Here is a 20,424-nt window from a genome sequence, read left to right on the forward strand (position 1 = left end):
GAATTATCACTTTTGCATATAATAACCCTAATATAGCAATAAAGATGAAAACTAATTCAACCGATTCGCGACTCGACTAAACATGCATTCAAATCATATAACAATATTAAAAGTGAATCATGATCAACAAAATTGAGCCTCACCAGTTTCAGAATCAATAATACTAAAAATGAATAACAAAACCTAAAAAAAAGTTGAATCATACCATTTTCTGAACCAACAATCTCGATCTCTCTGAAATCTGAATCTGAATCTGCAACTTGAAATCAATCTCTGAATCTCTGAATCTGAATCTGCAACTTGAAATCGATCTCTGAATCTGGTTTAGAAATTAGTTGAAATCGAAAAAAAAAAAAATCTGAACCCGCAACTCGAAATCTGAATCTACAACTCCAAATTGAAACCAGTAAAACAAAATCAATTTCTGATTCTGGTTTAGAAATCATTGAAATCGAACACAAATCGTGATATCTCTGTTGATATTAGTGGCGGACGTGACGGAGATTGTGGTGCTGGTTGTGGTGGCGGCGATATTGTGCTGGTGGTGTGGCGATGAAGATGGTGGTGGGAGCGATGCGATTTCTTTTTCATTTTTATTTCTGTATCAGAAACGAAGAAGTATGATAATTATTATTTTTGGAAAAAATTACAATTATAACATCAAGGATGTTTGTAAAGTTTTTTAGGGATATATGTGAGGGTCATCAGAAGGAGGGACATATATTTAATTTCTACTACTTCCTTACAATTTAAGGTTTTCAGGTAAATACTTTTTTACCAAACTGCTCGCCTTGGTCCTGTACACGCGAAGTTGCGTCATAGCAATTATAAGGGCGCACCTTTTCACCGTTAATATCTTATTTGTAGTCATCTCAAGACCAGCAGTGTAAATAAGAAAAAGTATTCAGTAATAGTCTCTTTTCACCGTTAAGATCTTATTTGTAGTCATCTCAAGACCAGCAGTGAAAATAAGAAAAAGTATCCAGTAATAGTATTGATGACAATTATAACCTGACGAGATTGGGGCATACCCAGATTAATTGCGGTATACCTAATTTTAAAGGCTCATTTGAAGGGATAGGGGGTGTTAAAATGGGCAAAGTTACAAAAATACCCTTATGCATTATAATTCTTATTACCCTAATCAAATTTCATTTTTTTCATTCCTCTTCTTCTTTCCACCATACCATACCGGCTTCTCCATCACACCACCATCAAAAACTCGTCGATTAATTCGTCATAATCGTCGATTCGAAAATTCCGATTAGTCTTCAAACATGCAGCTGCCAAAGGCTAGTCGTATGAAACAAACAAATAGAAAACCTAATCAATATAACCATGGAATTGCAAATTTAGTTCAACAAAAACGGAGTAAAAAAACCGTTGAAGAAGAAGAAATCAACGTCGTTGAAACCGAAGAAATTGTGCTATTGAGAAAGTACAAGCCTACTTAAACTCACTCCAGTACTTCAATTTTATGTTTACATGTCAAATTAGGTCAGAAAAATCAAATTTGTGAATCTGCAGTTATTTAGTCGGCAGGGTCTCTGATTGACGACCCTGTCAACTTTTCATATTTAGGGTTAGTCGGCAAGCTCTTAGGTTGAATATCATGCCGACTGTTAATATCTGTAACCGTTTTTTACAGGGTCGACAAGGTATTCAACCCTAATACCATGCCGGCGAAATGTGTTTCTTACAGTCGTTGGATTTTAAATTTTTACCCTGCCGACGGTATACTTTGAAAATTTTTGGTGTTTACTGATGCCTAAAATCATAAGGTCGGCATGGTATTTGGATACCACCCTGCCGGCTGCATTTTAGCCGGCATTGTATGGGTTATAGACCCTGTCGACTAATTGTTTGAAAATCATTTGTATTTCCTGTGTTCAGACTTGTTATAAGCCCACATGGTAGTTGAATAAGACCCTCTGACTATTTCATAGCCAACATGGATTATAGTTATCGACCCTGCCGACTATTTCTTAGACGGCATAAATTTTAGTTGTCAACCCTGACGACTAGTTGGTTTTTTTTTTTAATTTTTCTTGTTTAGGTTGCAAAAGGGAAAGAAGAAAATTGTTACTCCTCCTTCAAGACCTCCTTGTGTTGGTGACAAACTCTTGACTGCAACACATCGAGGGGCATTAGTTGATCCCGAAACGCTCAAGATCTGTGAATGGAATGATTATCAACCATCAACGGGACCAAGTGATTCAGATGAAACTTCATATGAAGACCAATCAAATCCATCTGGTAGAAGAGGTAATGCTCATGATGAAAGAACTTCGTCTGCTGGAGGAGATGATGAGCATGATGATGATGATCAAGACATGCCACCTGTTGCAGGAGGTAATGATGACGGTGATAACAATGATGGAGATAAAGATAATGATAGACAAGATGAAATTGTTGAAGATGAAGAGTAAGAAGAAGAAGGTGGAGAAAAAACAGGTAATGATCAACAAACTCAAGCTGCAACTGGAACTGCAACCGCAACCGAAAGACCGAAGGGGGTTATCACTAAACCAGCTGATTCCCACATGCTTCCCCCTCACTAGAAGGTCACAGCAAAACCGGGTTAGCCTCCACTAAGGACCCCAGAAGATGGTGAACATGTTCTTTTTGGATACAAAGACTCATGGGCACGTGAAATACATGGTGATATCGTAAGTAATCTCAATAAAATTTTGTTTTTATTTAAGTGTATCTATTTATCTATATTAAATTTTCTTCAAGTGTTTGTATTTGTTTTAATTTGTGTTTTTGGTACTTAGAATCACAAGCATGCCATCCGTCTTTTGAGGCGCCAAGCTTCAAACACTATGATGACGTTATGGCCACTTGAATGGGAATGTGTCGAGGTGCAAGCGATTGTCAAGAACTCCGGGATGTGGCCTGCGGTAGAGAGTTCGATTGTTGAGTATCAAAAAGTTACCGTATCTGCATTCTGTGAGAGGTTATACGGAGAGACTGATACAATGTTATTCTCATTCGGTGAGATGGAGGTAACTCCCGATGATGCTCATCAAATTTCTAGGCCTCGAGGTTGAGGGAAAAACACTCAGGGATGGCTACGAAGATGGAATTTATTGAGATAAAATATTCAAATTGACCAAGATCTTGTTTGGTTTGGATGAGAAGCAGTACGAGTCTTTGTTTGTGAAGAAGGATGGTTATATAAGCAGGAAGTTAAGTATGAAGATGTTGAGGGACATATACCCTGGGACCCAGAAAATCTTTGATGACGAAGGAAGTGTGTCCATGGTGCGAATCAATCCTACTGCGACAGCTTATTTGATATACATCTTGGGCAAATGTATCTTCCCTGACAGTTCAGGAAGCTTGGTCGACAACAAGTATCTTTAACTATTGCATCCCTTTCATGAGATGGATAAGTATTCTTGGGGTACCGCGGTCCTTGCCTTCTTGAATGCACAGTTGACAAAGGGTTCAAGGCCACTGACTAAACAAGTTAACGGAAATATATGTCTCTTCCAGGTAATTCAATTGTCTAAATCATTTATATTCGGAAAATGCTTATAAGATAGATTATTACTACACTTTGTGTTTGCATAAGTTTGGGTATATGAGCATTTACCTTCTTTGGTGAAAGGCAACCCCCACATCGAAGTGAACACTAAGCTTGCAAGTTACAAGCCAAGAGGACAACGATACAGTTCTATTGGTGCTCAGGAGAAGGATATGCCACAACAACTTATCAACATGCGAGTCGCCTTGGACAAAATTACTGCGGATGAGGTAATATTTGATCCTTATCAAGATAATATAAATGAAGGTATAATCTTAAGGATAGATGATGTTGCATTCTACTACGGTCCCTTGTTTTACCCCCAGGGATTTCAACGTACGATCCACATCGGGTAATGCGATAAGTGGGTTACGTCCAAGAAAAATCCCATCCCGGTGAGGATCCGTTCTTTAAAGTGGTAAGGGAGGAGTGCAGCACATCCCACAAAAGTATTGACGTCCGTTACGCCCCACCACCAGAGATTTCTCATTGGGACGAAAGAAGTGACCGTAAAATCGATACGAGTCTTTTGGACGAGGTGACCGAAGTTCATGAAGCTCATGAAAATTACATGTCGTGGTACTTAGGTTTTTCTCGTCCTACTGTGATTAGGGAAGAGATTGTTGAACAACCGGCTGGTAAGCGGAAGATGCCACCGAAAGACCCAACAAAAAGTCTTAATAACTTTGTAAGTATTTTAGACTTTCTCTTATTATTTTAAGATTACATTATCGAATCGGTCTATTAATTGTTTGTTGTTTAATTGAAAATAGAAGGAGCATTTGAAGACCCTTGTGAAGATGATGTGTCGCGCAAGATAAAGAGGAGAGCCTTTGTCGATTGAAGAGCAAACTAAGCACATCGACTATGCTAGCAATGTTGACAATGAAGATGCCACCGAAATGTTCCAGCAAGCTAATGCTGAACTAAAGAGGGAATCACAAGCCAAGATGGAAGCACAAGCCAAGAGGAATGCTGAAAAAAATAGGGCTCGTACCCGTGGTGGTGGTAGTTGTAGTGGTCGTACGTGGAAATGCTAAACGGGGCCGTGGTGGTGGTTGTGGTCAAATGTTGGATTTCTAGTTCGAATTCTTTATGTGTTAGACAAATGTTAAGGTTAATGGTTAGACAAATGTTTTTTTAAGGTTTATGGGACACATGTTTTCTTATTTTGGACAAATGTTGGATTTATAGTTGTTGAATAAATGGTTTGTTTAGATATGTTAAGTTTCAATAATTCCGCCGGCAGGGTATTGTGTGAATGTTTTGTTAAGTTACAGTGCCGACTAAACCAGCGTCGGCAAGGTTGTGAACTGGCAGACTGCCGGCCCTGACAGCAGAAATGGTGCAGTTACCAGGGTCGGCAAGGTAAGAAAATATCAACCTTTCTGAATATTTTTTAGTCGGCAATGTAATGAACAAATTCCGTGCCGACTTAAAACATCAGAAAATGACCTTCTCTTGTGTTACAAAAATCATAAAGTCGGCAAGATAAGAAAATTACATCCCTGCCGACTATGTGTTAGTCGGCATTACCTTGCCGACTTAAAACACCAAAAAATTACCTTCTCCTGTGTTACAAAATCATAAAGTCGGCAGGGTAAGAAAATTACATCCTTGCCGATTATGTGTTAGTCGGCATTGTATTAAACAAATACCTTGCCGACTTAAAGCAGCAGAAAATGACTTTCTCCTGTGTTTGAAAATTGTCATAGCCGGCAGGGTAAGAATATTACGACCCTTCCGACGGTGTGTTAATCGGCATTTTGGGGAAACAAAAACCTCGCTCGGGAGTTCAAAATTCAAATTTTTACAAGTACAACTGCATTGATTGACTAACGGAAAAATTTGGGCACCATCCTATAAATACACTAGTTCTCTCTACAAAACAACACACACCTATTTTCATATAATCTCCAGAGCTCATATCATAATCTAATCTTTCTAACTGTCCCAATACCTCTACATACAATAATGACATCATTTGATTCAAATGAAGATCTATTCATCACCAAAGCATGGTACGCCGAAACTCGAGTTAGAAATCAGTCCTCCGTAAGGGTAGATGCCGAAACATTTTTGGCAAAGGTATACATCAAATATAGGCAACAGTTTGGGAATCCTAATGGAAGAAATGTTCAACAAATCCATGATGGGCACCTAGTCATTGAAAATGCGATACTTGCTTATTTAGCTATCCAACATCGGATTTTGAATGATACCCACTTTAACTTGTCCATTGAACAATTTGTAAGTATTTTGTGGTTTATTTTACGTAATCCATGTTTTTTGATCTTCCTATTAAACACCACTAACACAGTAAGTTTGTGTTTTATTTTGTAGCATGAAGTCGCGAAAGCGCACTACTTGGAGGAAAAGAGGAAATCATTCGCATTTGATGCAAGCTGAAAATGCGGGGGTCTAAGAACCACACCCAACAATTCGTTTGGAAATCTAAGAGGACTTACTCCAATGAACTTTCTATAGAATCAACTAGACAGTCAGACTCAATCTAGAATAAAGTATAGCAAAGAGTTTAATATCTCTAACTCTTAATTCAATCCGCAATCAGCAAATAGAAATCTGCGAGCCCGATTGAATATAAGAGGAATTACTTGAATGGTACCAAAGACCAATGTTCAATTGTCAATCAATGTAAATCAACAACCAAAGGTTGGATATTCTAATTGATTGATCTTAACACACAACCTGTGATATTTCAATTATATAACAAAATATAATGCGGAAAAGAAATAACACAGACACCAGAATTTTGTTAACAAGGAAATCACAAATTCAGAAAACCCCGAGACCTAGTCCAGTTTGAACACCACACTGTATTAAGCCGCTACAGACACTAGCCTACTACCAATTAACTTCAGACTGGACTGTAGTTGAACCCTAATCAATCTCACACTGATTCAAGGTACAGTGGCGCTCCTTACGTCTCTGATCCCAGCAGGATACTACGCACTTGATTACCTTAGATGATCTCACCCACAACCAAGAGTTGCTACGACCCAAATTCGAAGACTTGATAAACAAATTTGTCTCACAGAAAAGTCTATAGGATTGAATAAATCTGTCTCCCACAGAAATACCCAAGAGTTTTTGTTCCGTCTTTTGATAAATCAAGGTGAACATGAACCAATTGATAAATCGGACTTATATTCCCGAAGAACAGCCTAATATTATCAATCTCCTCACAATAAACTTAATCGACTAGCGAATCAAGTTATTGTGGAATCAAAAACGATGAGACGAAGATGTTTGTGATTACTTTTCTATCTTGCCTATCGGAGATATAAATCTCAAGCCAACTTTACAATTGCACTCAATCACAATAGAAACAACAAGATCAGATCACGCAACTACAAAGAGAATAGTTGGGTCTGGCTTCACAATCCCAATGAAGTCTTCAAGTCGTTAACCTACATGGTCTCGAGAAGAAACCTAAGGTTAAAGGAGAATCGACTCTAGTTATGCAACTAGTAACACACAGGAGGTGTGGGGATTAGGTTTCCCAGTTGTTAGAGTTCTCCTTTATATAGTTTTCAAATCAGGGCTTGCAATCCAAGTTACCTTGGTAACAAAGCATTCAATAATCACCGTTAGATGAAAAACCTGATTCAACCAAGCTAATATATTTCAACCGTTAGATCGAACTTAAGTTGTTACACACAAATGAAACGTACCCTCATTTAGGTTTATGTAACCGTACCTAAACATGTACACCATGTTGGTTCACAAATAGTTAACCAAGGTTAGCCATATGATTACTCTCATATCAACCTTATTTATCTTAACCATAACTAGTTCAAATGACTCAAATGAAACTAGTTAAAGAGTTTTTCAATTGCTATATTCTCATGGATTTATACAAGAACACAATTGAAGCAAAATCGGTTTGATTCACTCGAATCGATACATGAACATTATAGCCACGGTTTGCAAAGATTGCATTCCTTATTGATAAATATTTTAGTTCATGAACAACCGATTTTAGAAAGGTAACCACTTAAGTATGCGTACGGGTATGCGTACTTAAGCAACCGGATTTGAGTTTGTTTTAGTTTCCAAACTCAGCAGAAATTTTCGGTTCGAGAACTTCCGCCAGTATGCGTACGGGTATGCATACTTAAGGTGACTAGTTAAGAGTTTGTCAATTCCCAAACTTAGCAGAATTTTTCGGTTCGAAAACTTCCGCCAGTATGCGTACGGGTACGCATACTTAACCTGTCTCCTTCACCAATTTCGTATACACACATATGCATACACTTGGCTCCCGGTTTATGGATTTATGCACTAATGTGCGAACATACTATATATGCTTATATCCAAAGATGGTTACATAATCTCAACTCTTCATTTCAATCATTGAAACATTCTTCTATAATGATAATAGCCGTTTTCACACACTATTAGCATCAAAGCAATTTTCAAGATATTGAAATAATCATTATCGAAACTTTCCAAGTCTTACACCAAATGATTGTATCACACAAACCATGTAAGATGTTACTCGACAATTTTCTCATGATATAAGATGAACTTGGTCGAAGCGAAAGCTTACCGACACATATTTCGAGAAATATGTAAGCGAGATATACTCAGCTCGAAATCTCAAATGTGTATAGAGAAAACTATATCGTAACACGACTTATGTCTCAATATAGGAGATAGAGTAGAAATAGATTTTCCAAGTGATAGATGAGTTCAAGTCTCCACATACCTTTTGTCGATGAAGTTCCACAAGCTCTCCTTAATAGTTCTTCGTCTTCAAGTGATAAGCGTCGTGAAGTCTAAGCTTAAATACACAAACTATGTCCTAGTCCGAGACATCTATAAATAGGCTAGAAATCAAGACTTATAGTTTTGATCACTAACATTGACAAACATGCTTGAGATAGCAACGCATGCGAGTTCGACTGAGCAGTGCTCTAACAATCTCCCCCTTTGTCAATTTTAGTGACAAAACTATCAATACATATGGATTACAAAATAAATAAAAATTGTAGCTTCTCATCCAAATGCTTGATCTCCTTGGCATTTTCAACGCGACTCGAAATCTTCGTCACTTCCAAGTACTCCATGATCCTAAAGGTTGTAAGTTCAACATCATAGTTGTTGAAGATCCGTAGCAATAACAATGAGAAAACAAATGCTCTCAATCATTGTTCTACAATGTCATAGTATTATTACACAACATCAAATTTCAATTATATCACAACTTTGGCAACAATATTATGGTGATATGTATCACTCCCCCTTAGTCAATACTTCATCTCGACATGAAAACCACTCCCCCTTACATAATGATACGTAAACCATATGTATTTGTAGTATCACACTACACATTAATTCTCCTCCTTTTTGTCAATATAAATTGGCAAAGGTACGAAAACTAGTGGGATCCTCATGAAATTTTCATAGAGATACTTCATGACCAAAAGAGAATACCATATCAACTTATTTTAGATGCTATCATAAAGCCGAAGCTAAAATGCATTCATCAACGAGTTTATAAAGATACAAGATAACCCCTATAATATTCCACAGCCGCACTCCCCACAAAGATTTGGCAATTAAGCACAAGTTCAAAAGGAACTTTCCCCCATAAAATGTCTGTTATGTACCTAGATGTACATAACAGGATGGATAACGCGATTGGATATATAGATTGAGGATAAACCTCTCTGGTTCCGAAGAACACAGCCTAAATCGAATAAACAATTGATTTTAGATTAAACTTGACTGATGTTTTCATTACAGACTCTGCCTTATAAAGATATAAGCATTTCTTCCCTCATCATCCAATGACTACTAACTCACCAGGTGGTTACATCTCAACCGACCAAAACAACTCACTACTAATTACCACTCCTAACTATACTAAATCACACTATTATTACTAAAGACATACACATATAGGATTTGGGCACTCCCTTACCATGCTGGGTACATGACATTCCACTCCCCTTGAAAGTATCCTTGTCCTCAAGGATGAAGGATTGCATGAGCATTATAATGAGAAGCACTCCCTTACAATGCTGGGTACATGACATAAGCCCGCTGTAAGTAAATCTCCTGGCAAGACTTTAAGCACTAATACATCTTGTTGATTGTAGTACCAGGAACCTTGTCGTTTTCTGTGGTCGACTCTCTCCAAGGTAGAAATGAGCTGCCAGACAAATAACAATAATTGCTGCACAACAATGATTTGGACATGAGGCCATGATGTCTGCTGGTATTCCTTGATTGCAGATCTGAAACGGTACACCAGGTGGAATATGGAACTGCAGCATCTTTGTCTATTTGTCTATCGTCGTCGTTACAAGTAACTGCATAAGCATGTGATAGTGTATTTTTTACTTCAACGCCTTCAGAAAAATGCACCGCAATATCACATGTGTTGAGTACAAGTTGTAATATTTGTATCCTCCCATAGCTGGTCACGAACTGCAGTTGGGGTTTGCACCTCATGTATGAACAGGATGACAAAAGTAACAGCATAAACACGAGTGAAAAATTTCCTTGGCATAAACCCATGTAAAATTCTACCCTTGCAAGTTTCGTCATCCCCCTGTCAATCAGTTTACCTCTATCAAATAGTAAACGCCCTTAACCAAAGGAGACAGATGGTACAAATAAGTCAATGAAAGGCCATATAGTACCACTAGTAGTCCTCGTACTCCATAAACTTGTCAGAAACAGAGTACTTCTCCGAAGAGGTGTTTCAATGTGATGAATGACCTCAGCCTCGCAGAACCAATGGCCTTGATAATTCCAGTTTATGTCAAGGAACTCCACTGCTATAAAATTATTAGCAATCGATCTAACATTTCGCACACCACATAACACAGGTGGATACATTCTGAACTTCCACCTCAAGTATCCTACCCATACCAACATTTTAAGAAATTGAAATATTACCACTAAGATCTGAGTTTCTATTAACATACCCACTGAAAGCAGACACCCACTATAGACATTAGGTGAAGGTAATCGATAATGTATAGATAACCCTCTTCCCAAAATGCTGAGCTCATTGTGCAGAGAATTCCAATTGAAGTGTGTTGTTTTCAGTATAACTCTCTCTTGGATTATAAACCACTAAAATACTTCAGAAGTAATTTGGAGTGCTGAAAAGGATCAATTTGTGAAAGAGATAAGCGAGTTCTAACAACTGTGTGAACTAAAAATAGGAGCAATGAAAAATTTAGAAGCTCTTGCAAAAGAATCTGGGGCACATCACACATCTGGCTAGCACGAAGAGAAAGAAACACAAGCTTATAGTGAAGCCTCTTTGAGAGAATCTGTGACTCACCAGCATATTGGCTTGCCACCACACAGAAGTTTAGTGAATTTCGTGAACCATTTCCAAGCTATAAGATTAGAAGATTACAGAAACTCCATCGACTGTGATGTAGTTGATCAAATAACTCCATCATAGTACCAGCTGCATTGGTACCTGTCACTTGAAGTATCAACCTGGACAACAGAACTGTACCAAGTTGCAACCTTGTTTTCCGTAACTTGCAAACAATACCAGTCTCAGCCCCTTGCACGAACAGAATTGTAGTTGATATCGCACATAGCAGCCTTGATGAGTATCTAAATTTGAAAACAAAAGCATAAACAAATTTTCCATTATAAGTCGCCATTACCCTGGAGTTCCGACGCCACAATTTGAGTCCATATCCATAATCGAGGAGTAGGTCATGAACAGAAATTTTAGTGTGCGCATCCAATAATATCAAACACATAGTGAATACCTCAAGAAACTCACACTTGAACTGTAAGAAAATTTTTGCTCCTCCTTTAATGTCAAGTACTTGAACAGACCATGGACAAGCACTAGTTGAATGCAAGACTGGTAAGCGAGTTCCCTCACACTTGATAACACACATGGAGCACAGAAGATCAACTGCAAGCATCTCGAGTAAGTCACATGGCAGCTGTAAGAAAAAAATTTCTTCCCCCTTCCTACCGAGCACATGAGCAAACCATGTATTTCGCGATGACAAGTTGGTAACTGGCCTACTAGTAACACTATAATCACCAGTTGGAACCCATACCAATATAACTGAAGCACAAAAGAATATGTACCTGATTCACGTTGTCTTGGCATCTGAAGAAGCACAAATATCCAGGGAGTATGGCGTTGTTGAGGCCGTTGTTCAAACAGCTGGTTAATATCATGACTATCCCCCTCTTTAACAAACAAAGACACATTTGAACACTCATATAGCAGAATGAAATAGTACCCAAGCTCCGCCATTAACTTAGAATTGAAGTTGTCATAATAAGCAGCCATGAATGTGAACCCAGTACCAACAATCACACAAGAAGTATTTGTATCAAAATTGTCCCTTGAAGAATTAATAAAAGATGATAACCCTGGAATAAGATGATATTCTTTTCCACGATCAAATACTTCATCCATTTTGAGCTGCCAGAAAAATTCTACACTAACATCATTCAAATGCACAAACTCGGACATTTTATCAAACAGTTTGCTCTCAACTTGAAATGTAGCATCAGTAATACACAAACGCACAATCAAAAGGATATCCGAGAAATCTAATTGGTACCCCAAACTTGAAATCCGTGGAACAATCAATTTCTCATTTGAATTGAAAGAATCAGGGATACGTTTACCTCGATCAAATATGCCGCGAGAAGCATCAAAGAGAAGAGAAAAACGACTCTTACCATATAGGTTATTGTGACGAAAGACCAATTCCTGCGAGCATTCAAGTGGCTCAGAATTAATCACAGAACTGATAAGTCCTTTAGATTGAAATCTCACCTTGTCAAACGAATGTTCCTCTTCATCGAACAAAAACGAAGGAATGAGCAATTCGAAATTGAGGGAATTATCATCTTCTTCTTCAACAAAGAAAAATTGAGGAATTAATTCATCAAGGGAATCGAAAGAATCAACAATCGATGCGTCATCCACAAACAACTCGTCAATTTTTGTTGCTTCTGGAACCATAGCTTCCTCCTCTGTTGGTTCTTCAGAGTGAAGTTCTGCTTGATTCTGTTGAGGTTCTTTAACCCCTTGGATTGACGCTAACTGCGTCATCACTGATGGTGGTATGTGAATTGATTCCCATCGAAGCTTGGTGAAGGAGATTTGAGACTCTAGTTGCGAAAGATGATAATTTCGACTTGGTGAATATACATCGTTAAGTAGCTCACTATACATGCTCTTTAGATCAAGGTAATGCAGATAAGCTCCAGCTCTCTCCGTAGCTAGATGCAAAAAATTATCCATGGATCGAACGAATCTGATACCAATTGTTATGTACCTAGATGTACATAACAAGATGGATAACGGGATTGGATAGATAAATTGAGGATAAACCTGTTTGGTTCCGAAGAACACAGCCTAAATCCAATAAACGATTGATTTTAGATTAAACTTGACTGATGTTTTCATTACAGACTCTGCCTTATAAAGATATAAGCATTTCTTCCCTCATCATCCAACGTAGAGCTGGCAAACCAAGCCAAAACCCGCGGGTTGGCCCGTCCCGTCCCGTGAAAACCCGCACCCGTCCCGGATGGTAACTAAACAAGACGGGCGCGGGTTGTATAATTAGTGGCTTGTGAAGAAACGGGTTAACCCGGCCCGTACTGTGAAACCCGCGGCTGGCGCGTAAACCCGTAATTTCATTCCCATCTGCAACCATTTCTTCCCTGAAAATTAAGATCCACAGATGAAAACCAAATTCTGGTGAGGTAATACCTTGATTTGAGATCAATATATCAAAGCTACCACAAAAATAATGTGTTCAGAATCTTCAGATAATTCATCTATAGCTATAGCCTATAGGTTGTTGAAATGAGATATCATTGTTCATAGCTGACTTAATCAAATAGTCCCAATCTTTGATAATGGATGAGGTTGAGTGTGCAAACTTTTTTGCTTCCTTTAACACAGTTGGAGATGCCTTATTTGATAGGATGCTCAGGCTGTTGCTTGATGAGAAGAGCAGATGTGCAAGCCTAATCTGAATCTGGAATTCATCCCTGCTAGGTTCATCGTTAGGTGAAGCCACCTCATTTACCACTGAAGGAGAGCGATACTCAAAACTCATAACTTGGCTAATAAGAGTTTGACCATCCATGCTCAAATGTAGGTTTACCAACCCAGGAGAATGTGGTAAATCCTTGCACCGATATACCCCGTGTTGAATCATTTCAGCTGGAACACATTCGTCACCTAATATCATAAGTAAATCCGAATCGGCAAGATGTGATGGTCCTCCATTAAAATATCCGATCACTATGACCTGTGAAAGTCATAGTCATTAAAAAAGACAATGTAAGTAAGATGACTAATGAGATTTCCATATACTACCAGGGAGTGGCGAAACCAAAATACTGAATGGAATGAGGAAAAGCACCTTTGTTTCTTCAGATGAAAAAGCCCATGTAGGTGAAATTTCAGTAATGGTGAAAACTTGTTTATGCATAGAGAGTGATGATGATCCACTTCCCCATTTATATTCGATCCATAACCATTTGAAATCGAGGATCCACCCGATGGATTGTCTAATGAACCTGGGGATTCGGTCATCACGTAGTTCATCCACCTTCCGAAATTGTCTTGTGCCAGCAAACCATCTTCACCCTCTACCATTGGCTCAAAGCCTTCTTTCCCGACATTTGAGTTTGCTTGAGTAACCACAGTCTGAAAGTGTCCACCGGTTGGAAGTGTACCATCAATTGAAGGATGCACAGAAGTTGTGTTTGTAGAACCGTGAAAGGATGAATCGTGCTTATTTACATTGTCAGATGGAAGAAGGCCGCTCTGCAATGAAGAAGTATAGCATGGTTAACACGCTACTGCAGAAAGAGCAACAGATCCAGGCTCCAGCCTCTTCTTCGACAGCAGCAATCAATCACTACCTCCCCCATCCATTGTTCTTCTTCCCACTGGCTTCCTCATATCAACACCACTAATTTGATTCTCTGAAATCTCGTTCTTGAACTGATCTGCAGTATCAACAGCACCACCAATCGAATCTCCTTCTGCAACCGATTAAACCCATTTCATCTTCACAGCATCGACAACTCCTTCAATTCCTTGACAATGACTATGAACCCATCTTGATTCTTCCCTGAACTCTTGATTCAAACCCACAATTCCTATGGCTTCTTCTTCTCTGAATTTCATATCTCAGAAACAATCGTAACAGATAAAATTACCTCAGACCCATCTTTCAATTTCACATACACATGAACCCATCACTGAACATCAACATAACTCTAACTACAAATACATGCAGCTCCACTCCATCCCAAACTCAAGCCTTAGTTCCATTAGTACCAACAAAACTCGATAATTGAAACAACTCGATTCAGAAACTAAAATTAAATCAACTTAGAGGCTTACCCAAGCATTAGCGTCCTCTGAATTGCTATTTCCCTAATTCATCTCCACTGAACCCTAGAATTATCATCTCAAATCTTGAAATCGATCACCACCATAAATTTCTTCACTTGAAACTTGACTTCATCAGCAATTCTAACCTAATTCATTCAACCTACTCAATACGCATCCATAATAAGCAACTGCACCATCTAAAACAACCCTTCCTCCCGATCTGTGATTAACTCAAAAATAGCAGAAACCCTAGTCTTCAAATTCGTAATCCTACTAACACCAAAACATCAATTAAATGAGAACCCCTTTGTTCTTCATCTATCATCACTCGATTACTATCAATTTCATTCAGTTCCCAACTCCAATCTAAAAACCCTAATTAACTGAGTAACATCATCAGCTTCTTCCTTCCCGAACTCGATAAACATCAACACCACCACCAACCGTCAATCCTTAACATAACCCCTACGATGGTCAATCTCAGAACCTAGATTTCTCTCAAACTCGCAGAGAAGAAGAAGAAGGAGCACCCGTTTCTCGATTTTGAGAATTTATGGTTTTCTTTATTTCTAGTTAACCCGTGAGCACCCGTGAACCCGCGAGTTTTACCCGGGACGGGCACGGATGGGGTAAATGACCACCCGTGAAGAATTTCAACCCGCGAGCTTAGGCTTGTATTAACCCGTAACCCGCGGGTTGGTCACAAGCCAGACCCGTCCCGCCCGTTTGCCAGCTCTAATCCAATGACTACTAACTCACCAGGTGGTTACATCTCAACCGACCAAAACAACTCACTACTAATTACCACTCCTAACTATACTAAATCACACTATTATTACTAAAACATACACATATAGGATTTGGACACTCCCTTACCATGTTGGGTACATGACAATGTCATTCCCGAAAGAACAACAAAGGCGACCTTACTTTCACAAGAAAAGAAGGATTTCTTTTGGACATAGCCAAATCACATGAAAACATGAATTTGAGTCCAAATTATTCAATTGAATTATTCGTAAAAGAATTCATGATTAATCCAATCAAAATGCACAAATAAATTAACCACAAGAAAACCCATGATTAATTCAATTGGAATTACACAACTAAATTAACCACAAAAGTGATCAATTCAATTGGTCATGCTCGTCATAAGAGAACTTACGGAGAAACAACTAAACTGACCACAAGAGAATGATCAATTCAATTGGACATGCTCAAACATAAGAAAACTTATGGAGCAACACAGTATATGCACAAGAATGTGGATCGGAGAACGACCAATACTGCGGAATAGACAAGGATTCATTCTATTTTCCATCACTATTTGCGCAATGACATACAATAGATTTAATCCTTGTAAACAAAAGTTTTATCCTTTCTTCCATCAAAACAATGACATAAAAGGCTTTAACTTTTGTAACATCAAAAGTTCATTCTATCTTCTATCAATACTATAATAGAGATAACATTTGAACAAGTATAGGACAGTCAGCGTTCACGGACGTAAACAACTTATCCCATAACAATTTACAATATATGAAATCATAAAGATTAATACTGCAAAAATAATCTTTTCCCTTAGAAGGTAGAATCAATCTTTTTCGCCCGGATTTACACTAATAGTAGCTACCAAAGGTGTATAAAAATATTTTCAAATAAGAACATACAAAGTCATTAAAGATCATGCATCATAGTTCATATAAGATGATTGTGAACATTCAAGAATCTCATAGCAATGCGTACTACTGCCCATTCTTGAAGTTCCTTCTTTGTGATTCACCAACAACATTCTTGTAAAAGTTACAAATGAGCTTATAAGAGTAGTACTCCAAGAATCCAAGTGCCCAAGTCCAAGAGAAGTGGAACAAGTGCGACGAAATGGAGCAAAACACTCAAAAACAAGAGATGGGACAAAGACCAACCTCAACTCATTCACATTTAGGATTTCTCATCTCCAATTTGAAGAGAATTCAAATAGGAAGAGAATGAAAAAAGGAATGAGGTCATTCCGAGTTCGGACGAAGAAATTACGGCCAAAACAAGCTTACCGAATATCGACGTCTACAGGCAAGTATGCATACGGGTTTGCAAACGAATTTTCATGACCTGGAGTAGTATGCAAACGGGTATGCGTACTAAAACCCTTGGATTTTTTATTTTAAATGATGGTATGCATACATGGTATGTGTACCATGAAGTCCAAACATCCCAAACTACTATTTTCAACCCTAAACATTTAAGAACCTTAAACACAGATCAAGTTAGGTAGAAATGAACTATAAGTAAGGTATACGGATCATTATAAGTACTCTAAGCAAAACACAATTCTTGCTCAAGTTTATAGACATACCCTTTTAGAAGAATCCAATCGAATTCTACAGTCTTACCGAACATAATCTGTACGCTCCAATTCTCGTGCTTCTCTCACCGTATACATAACATGGCATTCCTTGGTGAGGATACACTTTCAACACACTCAAGTTGTGTTGAGGTGAACAATATCTTGATCACCACAAGTGACTTTTGGATTATCATGAAAGAGATCGCTTTTAGAACCTTTCACATCCAAATCCATCTTTCCAAAGAACTCTTTAAGTTCCAACATCATGGATACTGCCTTCTCCATAGTCATGAAATTTTCTGGGAGATCATCCCTTTTCACACTCAAAGCATCATTGACTTTCTTTGGAACCCATTTTTGAGTGTGTTTAGGAATAACCGGAACCTTCTTCCCATTACTCTCGTCAAGATTTCTCGAAAGAGAATTGGATTGACTATTCTTTTGCAAGTTAGTCTTTCTCCAGTTGGGAGCATCAGATCTTGTCTTCGTCTTTACGAAGTTATCCTTTTGATAACCATTACGATTTTGAAAAGGCTTCATATGACTTTTATAGGCAAATCTAGGTTTATCACAACACTGATTCCTTTGCCTAAAGGTTGGACAATTACAACCTTTAATGTTAAGGGGATTAGTCTTAACATATGCTCTTGGTTTCACAACTTCTTGTGATGCCCAAACAAGAACATCATGAAGTTTCTCATTCCTTATGAAAACGACATCTCCTTTCCAGGTGACTTTTATTTCCGCAATAGTGGCAAACATAAGGAATGTTCTTACCTGGATCCGTGTGTGTTGACTTTGGAGGTTGATATACTTTGCTCTTTTGAGTCTTAACTGCCGGTGAAGGTATTTTACTTTTTCTATCAGTGGAAACCTTTTGTTGAGAAGAATCACTAGCCTTGACAAATTTTACCTCTTTGCTATTACTTGGAGCATCTATTCCATTATAGCCCAATCCTCGTGTATCACGATGATTTTTACTTGCTCCTAGCATAGTGGTTAATTTGCTTGATAAATATTATCACATTCAAGTGACTTCATACGTAGGTTTTCCTCAGAATCCTTGAGGATCGATTCGTTAGAACGATTTGAAACATAAACTGTAGTTGCAGGAAATCCCACAACACACCCCTTATATTATCATGACTATAATTTCTAGATCTAAACTTATTTGATATGAAAATAAATATAAAAATAATGGAAATAGAAAATAATTCCTACAACACACCCCTTGTAATAATTTGTAGATCTAAACATAAAAATGATGATAAGAATGCTAAAATTGTAAAGAGACACAAGATTTACTTGGTTAGATCAATTTGATCTACATCCACGGGGTTAGGGATCTTCACTATGATTGTTTGTAATTACATCTTGATTACATGGAGACTCCATTAATGAGTATTTGGAGCTCTAGGTTGGTAGAGGAAGAAGAAGGAAATACTAATAATACAAATTCTAAACTTGTCTTCTCTCTCTCTGACTTTCCCTTTATATAGGTGTTTAGATAGTGGATGACAACTCATATGTAGTGGAGTACAACTCATATTATCTCGCGCCCAAACTACATTCTCGCAAGCTTCGCTACCTTCTCGCAAGCTCTCTCTATAACTTCGCAGGCTCTATCTATAATTTCGCAAACTCTTACCGTTGTGCGATATTTGGATCCTACATAAACACCTGCGTAACATCTTCCCAACTGATTATTTTTTCGACAGAGAGGAGTCAGAAGAGGTGTGACATGAGAACTTGTCATCTTCTTATTTTCCAACGAATTCAAAACCTTAACATACTCTGAGACTTCCTCATCAACCTCTCTATCAATATCTGAATCACCTTCATCAGAAAGTTCAGCCAACTGTTCTTCTAGGAGTGTTTCCAAGTTATCAACAGTTTTTACATTAAGAGAATGTTTAGATATTGACAAAGATGTGACAGTTCTCTCAGGTGAATCCAAACTTTGAAAAACATATGGTAATTTCTGACCTGGTACGCTATTAGAGATAGACTTTTCCATAATCAGATCGCTACAAACACATACTTATAAGGTCTTTAATGTGTTTTCCTGCTCTGATACCAATTTAAAATGCGGGGGTCTAACAACCACACCCAACAACTCGTTTGGCAATATGAGAGGACTTACTCCAATGCACTTTCTAGAGAATCTAGACAGTCAGAATCAATCTAGAATAAAGTATATCAACGAATATCTCTAACTCTTAACTCAATCCGCAACCAGCAAATAGAAATCTGCGAGCCCGATTGAATATAAGAGGAATTACTTGAACGGTACCAAAGACCAATGTTCAAGTGTCAATTAATGTAAATCAACAACCAAAGGTTGGATATTCTAATTGGTTGATCTTAAAGCACAACCTATGATATTTCAATTATATAACAAAATATAATGCGGAAAATAAATAACACAGACACCAAAATTTTGTTAAAGAGGAAACCGCGAATGCAGAAAAACCCCGGGACCTAGTCCAGTTTGAACACCACACTGTATTAAGCCGCTACAGACACTAGCCTACTACCAATTAACTTCAGATTGGACTGTAGTTGAAACCTAATCAATCTCACACTGATTCAAGGTACTGTTGCGCTCCTTAAATCTCTGATCCCAGCAGGATACTACGCACTTGATTCCCTTAGTTGATCTCACCCACAACCAAGAGTTGCTACGACCCAAAGTCAAAGACTTGATAAACAAATCTGTCTCACACAGAAAAGTCTATAGGATTGAATAAATCTGTCTCCCACAGAAATACCCAAGAGTTTTTGTTCCGTCTTTTGATTAATCAAGGTGAACAGGAACCAATTGATAAACCGGACTTATATTCCCGAAGAACAACCTAGTATTAATAATCACCTCACAATAAACTTAATCGACTAGCGAAACAAGTTATTGTGGAATCACAAACGATGGGACGAAGATGTTTGTGATTACTTTTCTATCTTGCCTATCGGAGATATAAATCTCAAGCCAATTTTACAATTGCACTCAATCATGATAGAAACAGCAAGATCAGATCACACAACTACAAAGAGAATAGTTGGGTCTGGCTTCACAATCCCAATGAAGTCTTCAAGTCGTTAACCTACATGGTCTCGAGAAGAAATCTAAGGTTAAAGGAGAATCGACTC

At 38.0% G+C, this 20,424-nt stretch overlaps 2 protein-coding genes across 3 annotated transcripts; both read right to left on the reverse strand.

Moving 5' to 3' along the window:
- Nucleotides 1–9,275: 9,275 nt before the first annotated feature.
- LOC113298324 lies at nucleotides 9,276–12,821 on the reverse strand. Of its 2 annotated transcripts, XM_026547044.1 has the most exons (3): nucleotides 12,345–12,821; nucleotides 11,308–12,278; nucleotides 9,276–11,146 (listed from the first exon to the last, which is right to left on the reverse strand). In XM_026547044.1, the coding sequence occupies exons 1-3, from the start codon at nucleotides 12,813–12,815 to the stop codon at nucleotides 10,918–10,920; spliced, it is 1,671 nt and encodes a 556-aa protein (XP_026402829.1). In that variant the 5' UTR covers nucleotides 12,816–12,821; the 3' UTR covers nucleotides 9,276–10,917. The 2 variants fall into 2 exon arrangements, with proteins under 2 accessions (XP_026402829.1, XP_026402820.1); XM_026547035.1 differs by having other exon boundaries at nucleotides 11,308–12,821.
- A 532-nt stretch (nucleotides 12,822–13,353) lies between these two features.
- On the reverse strand, nucleotides 13,354–14,142 carry LOC113349895 (calmodulin-binding transcription activator 6-like). The gene is made up of 2 exons (XM_026593928.1): nucleotides 13,951–14,142; nucleotides 13,354–13,836 (listed from the first exon to the last, which is right to left on the reverse strand). Exons 1-2 carry the CDS (start codon nucleotides 14,017–14,019, stop codon nucleotides 13,354–13,356), a joined length of 552 nt encoding a protein of 183 aa, XP_026449713.1. The 5' UTR covers nucleotides 14,020–14,142.
- Between the last annotated feature and the right edge of the window lie 6,282 nt (nucleotides 14,143–20,424).

This window comes from Papaver somniferum, chromosome 1 (assembly GCF_003573695.1).
Source record: "Papaver somniferum cultivar HN1 chromosome 1, ASM357369v1, whole genome shotgun sequence".
Taxonomy (NCBI): Eukaryota; Viridiplantae; Streptophyta; class Magnoliopsida; order Ranunculales; family Papaveraceae; genus Papaver; species Papaver somniferum.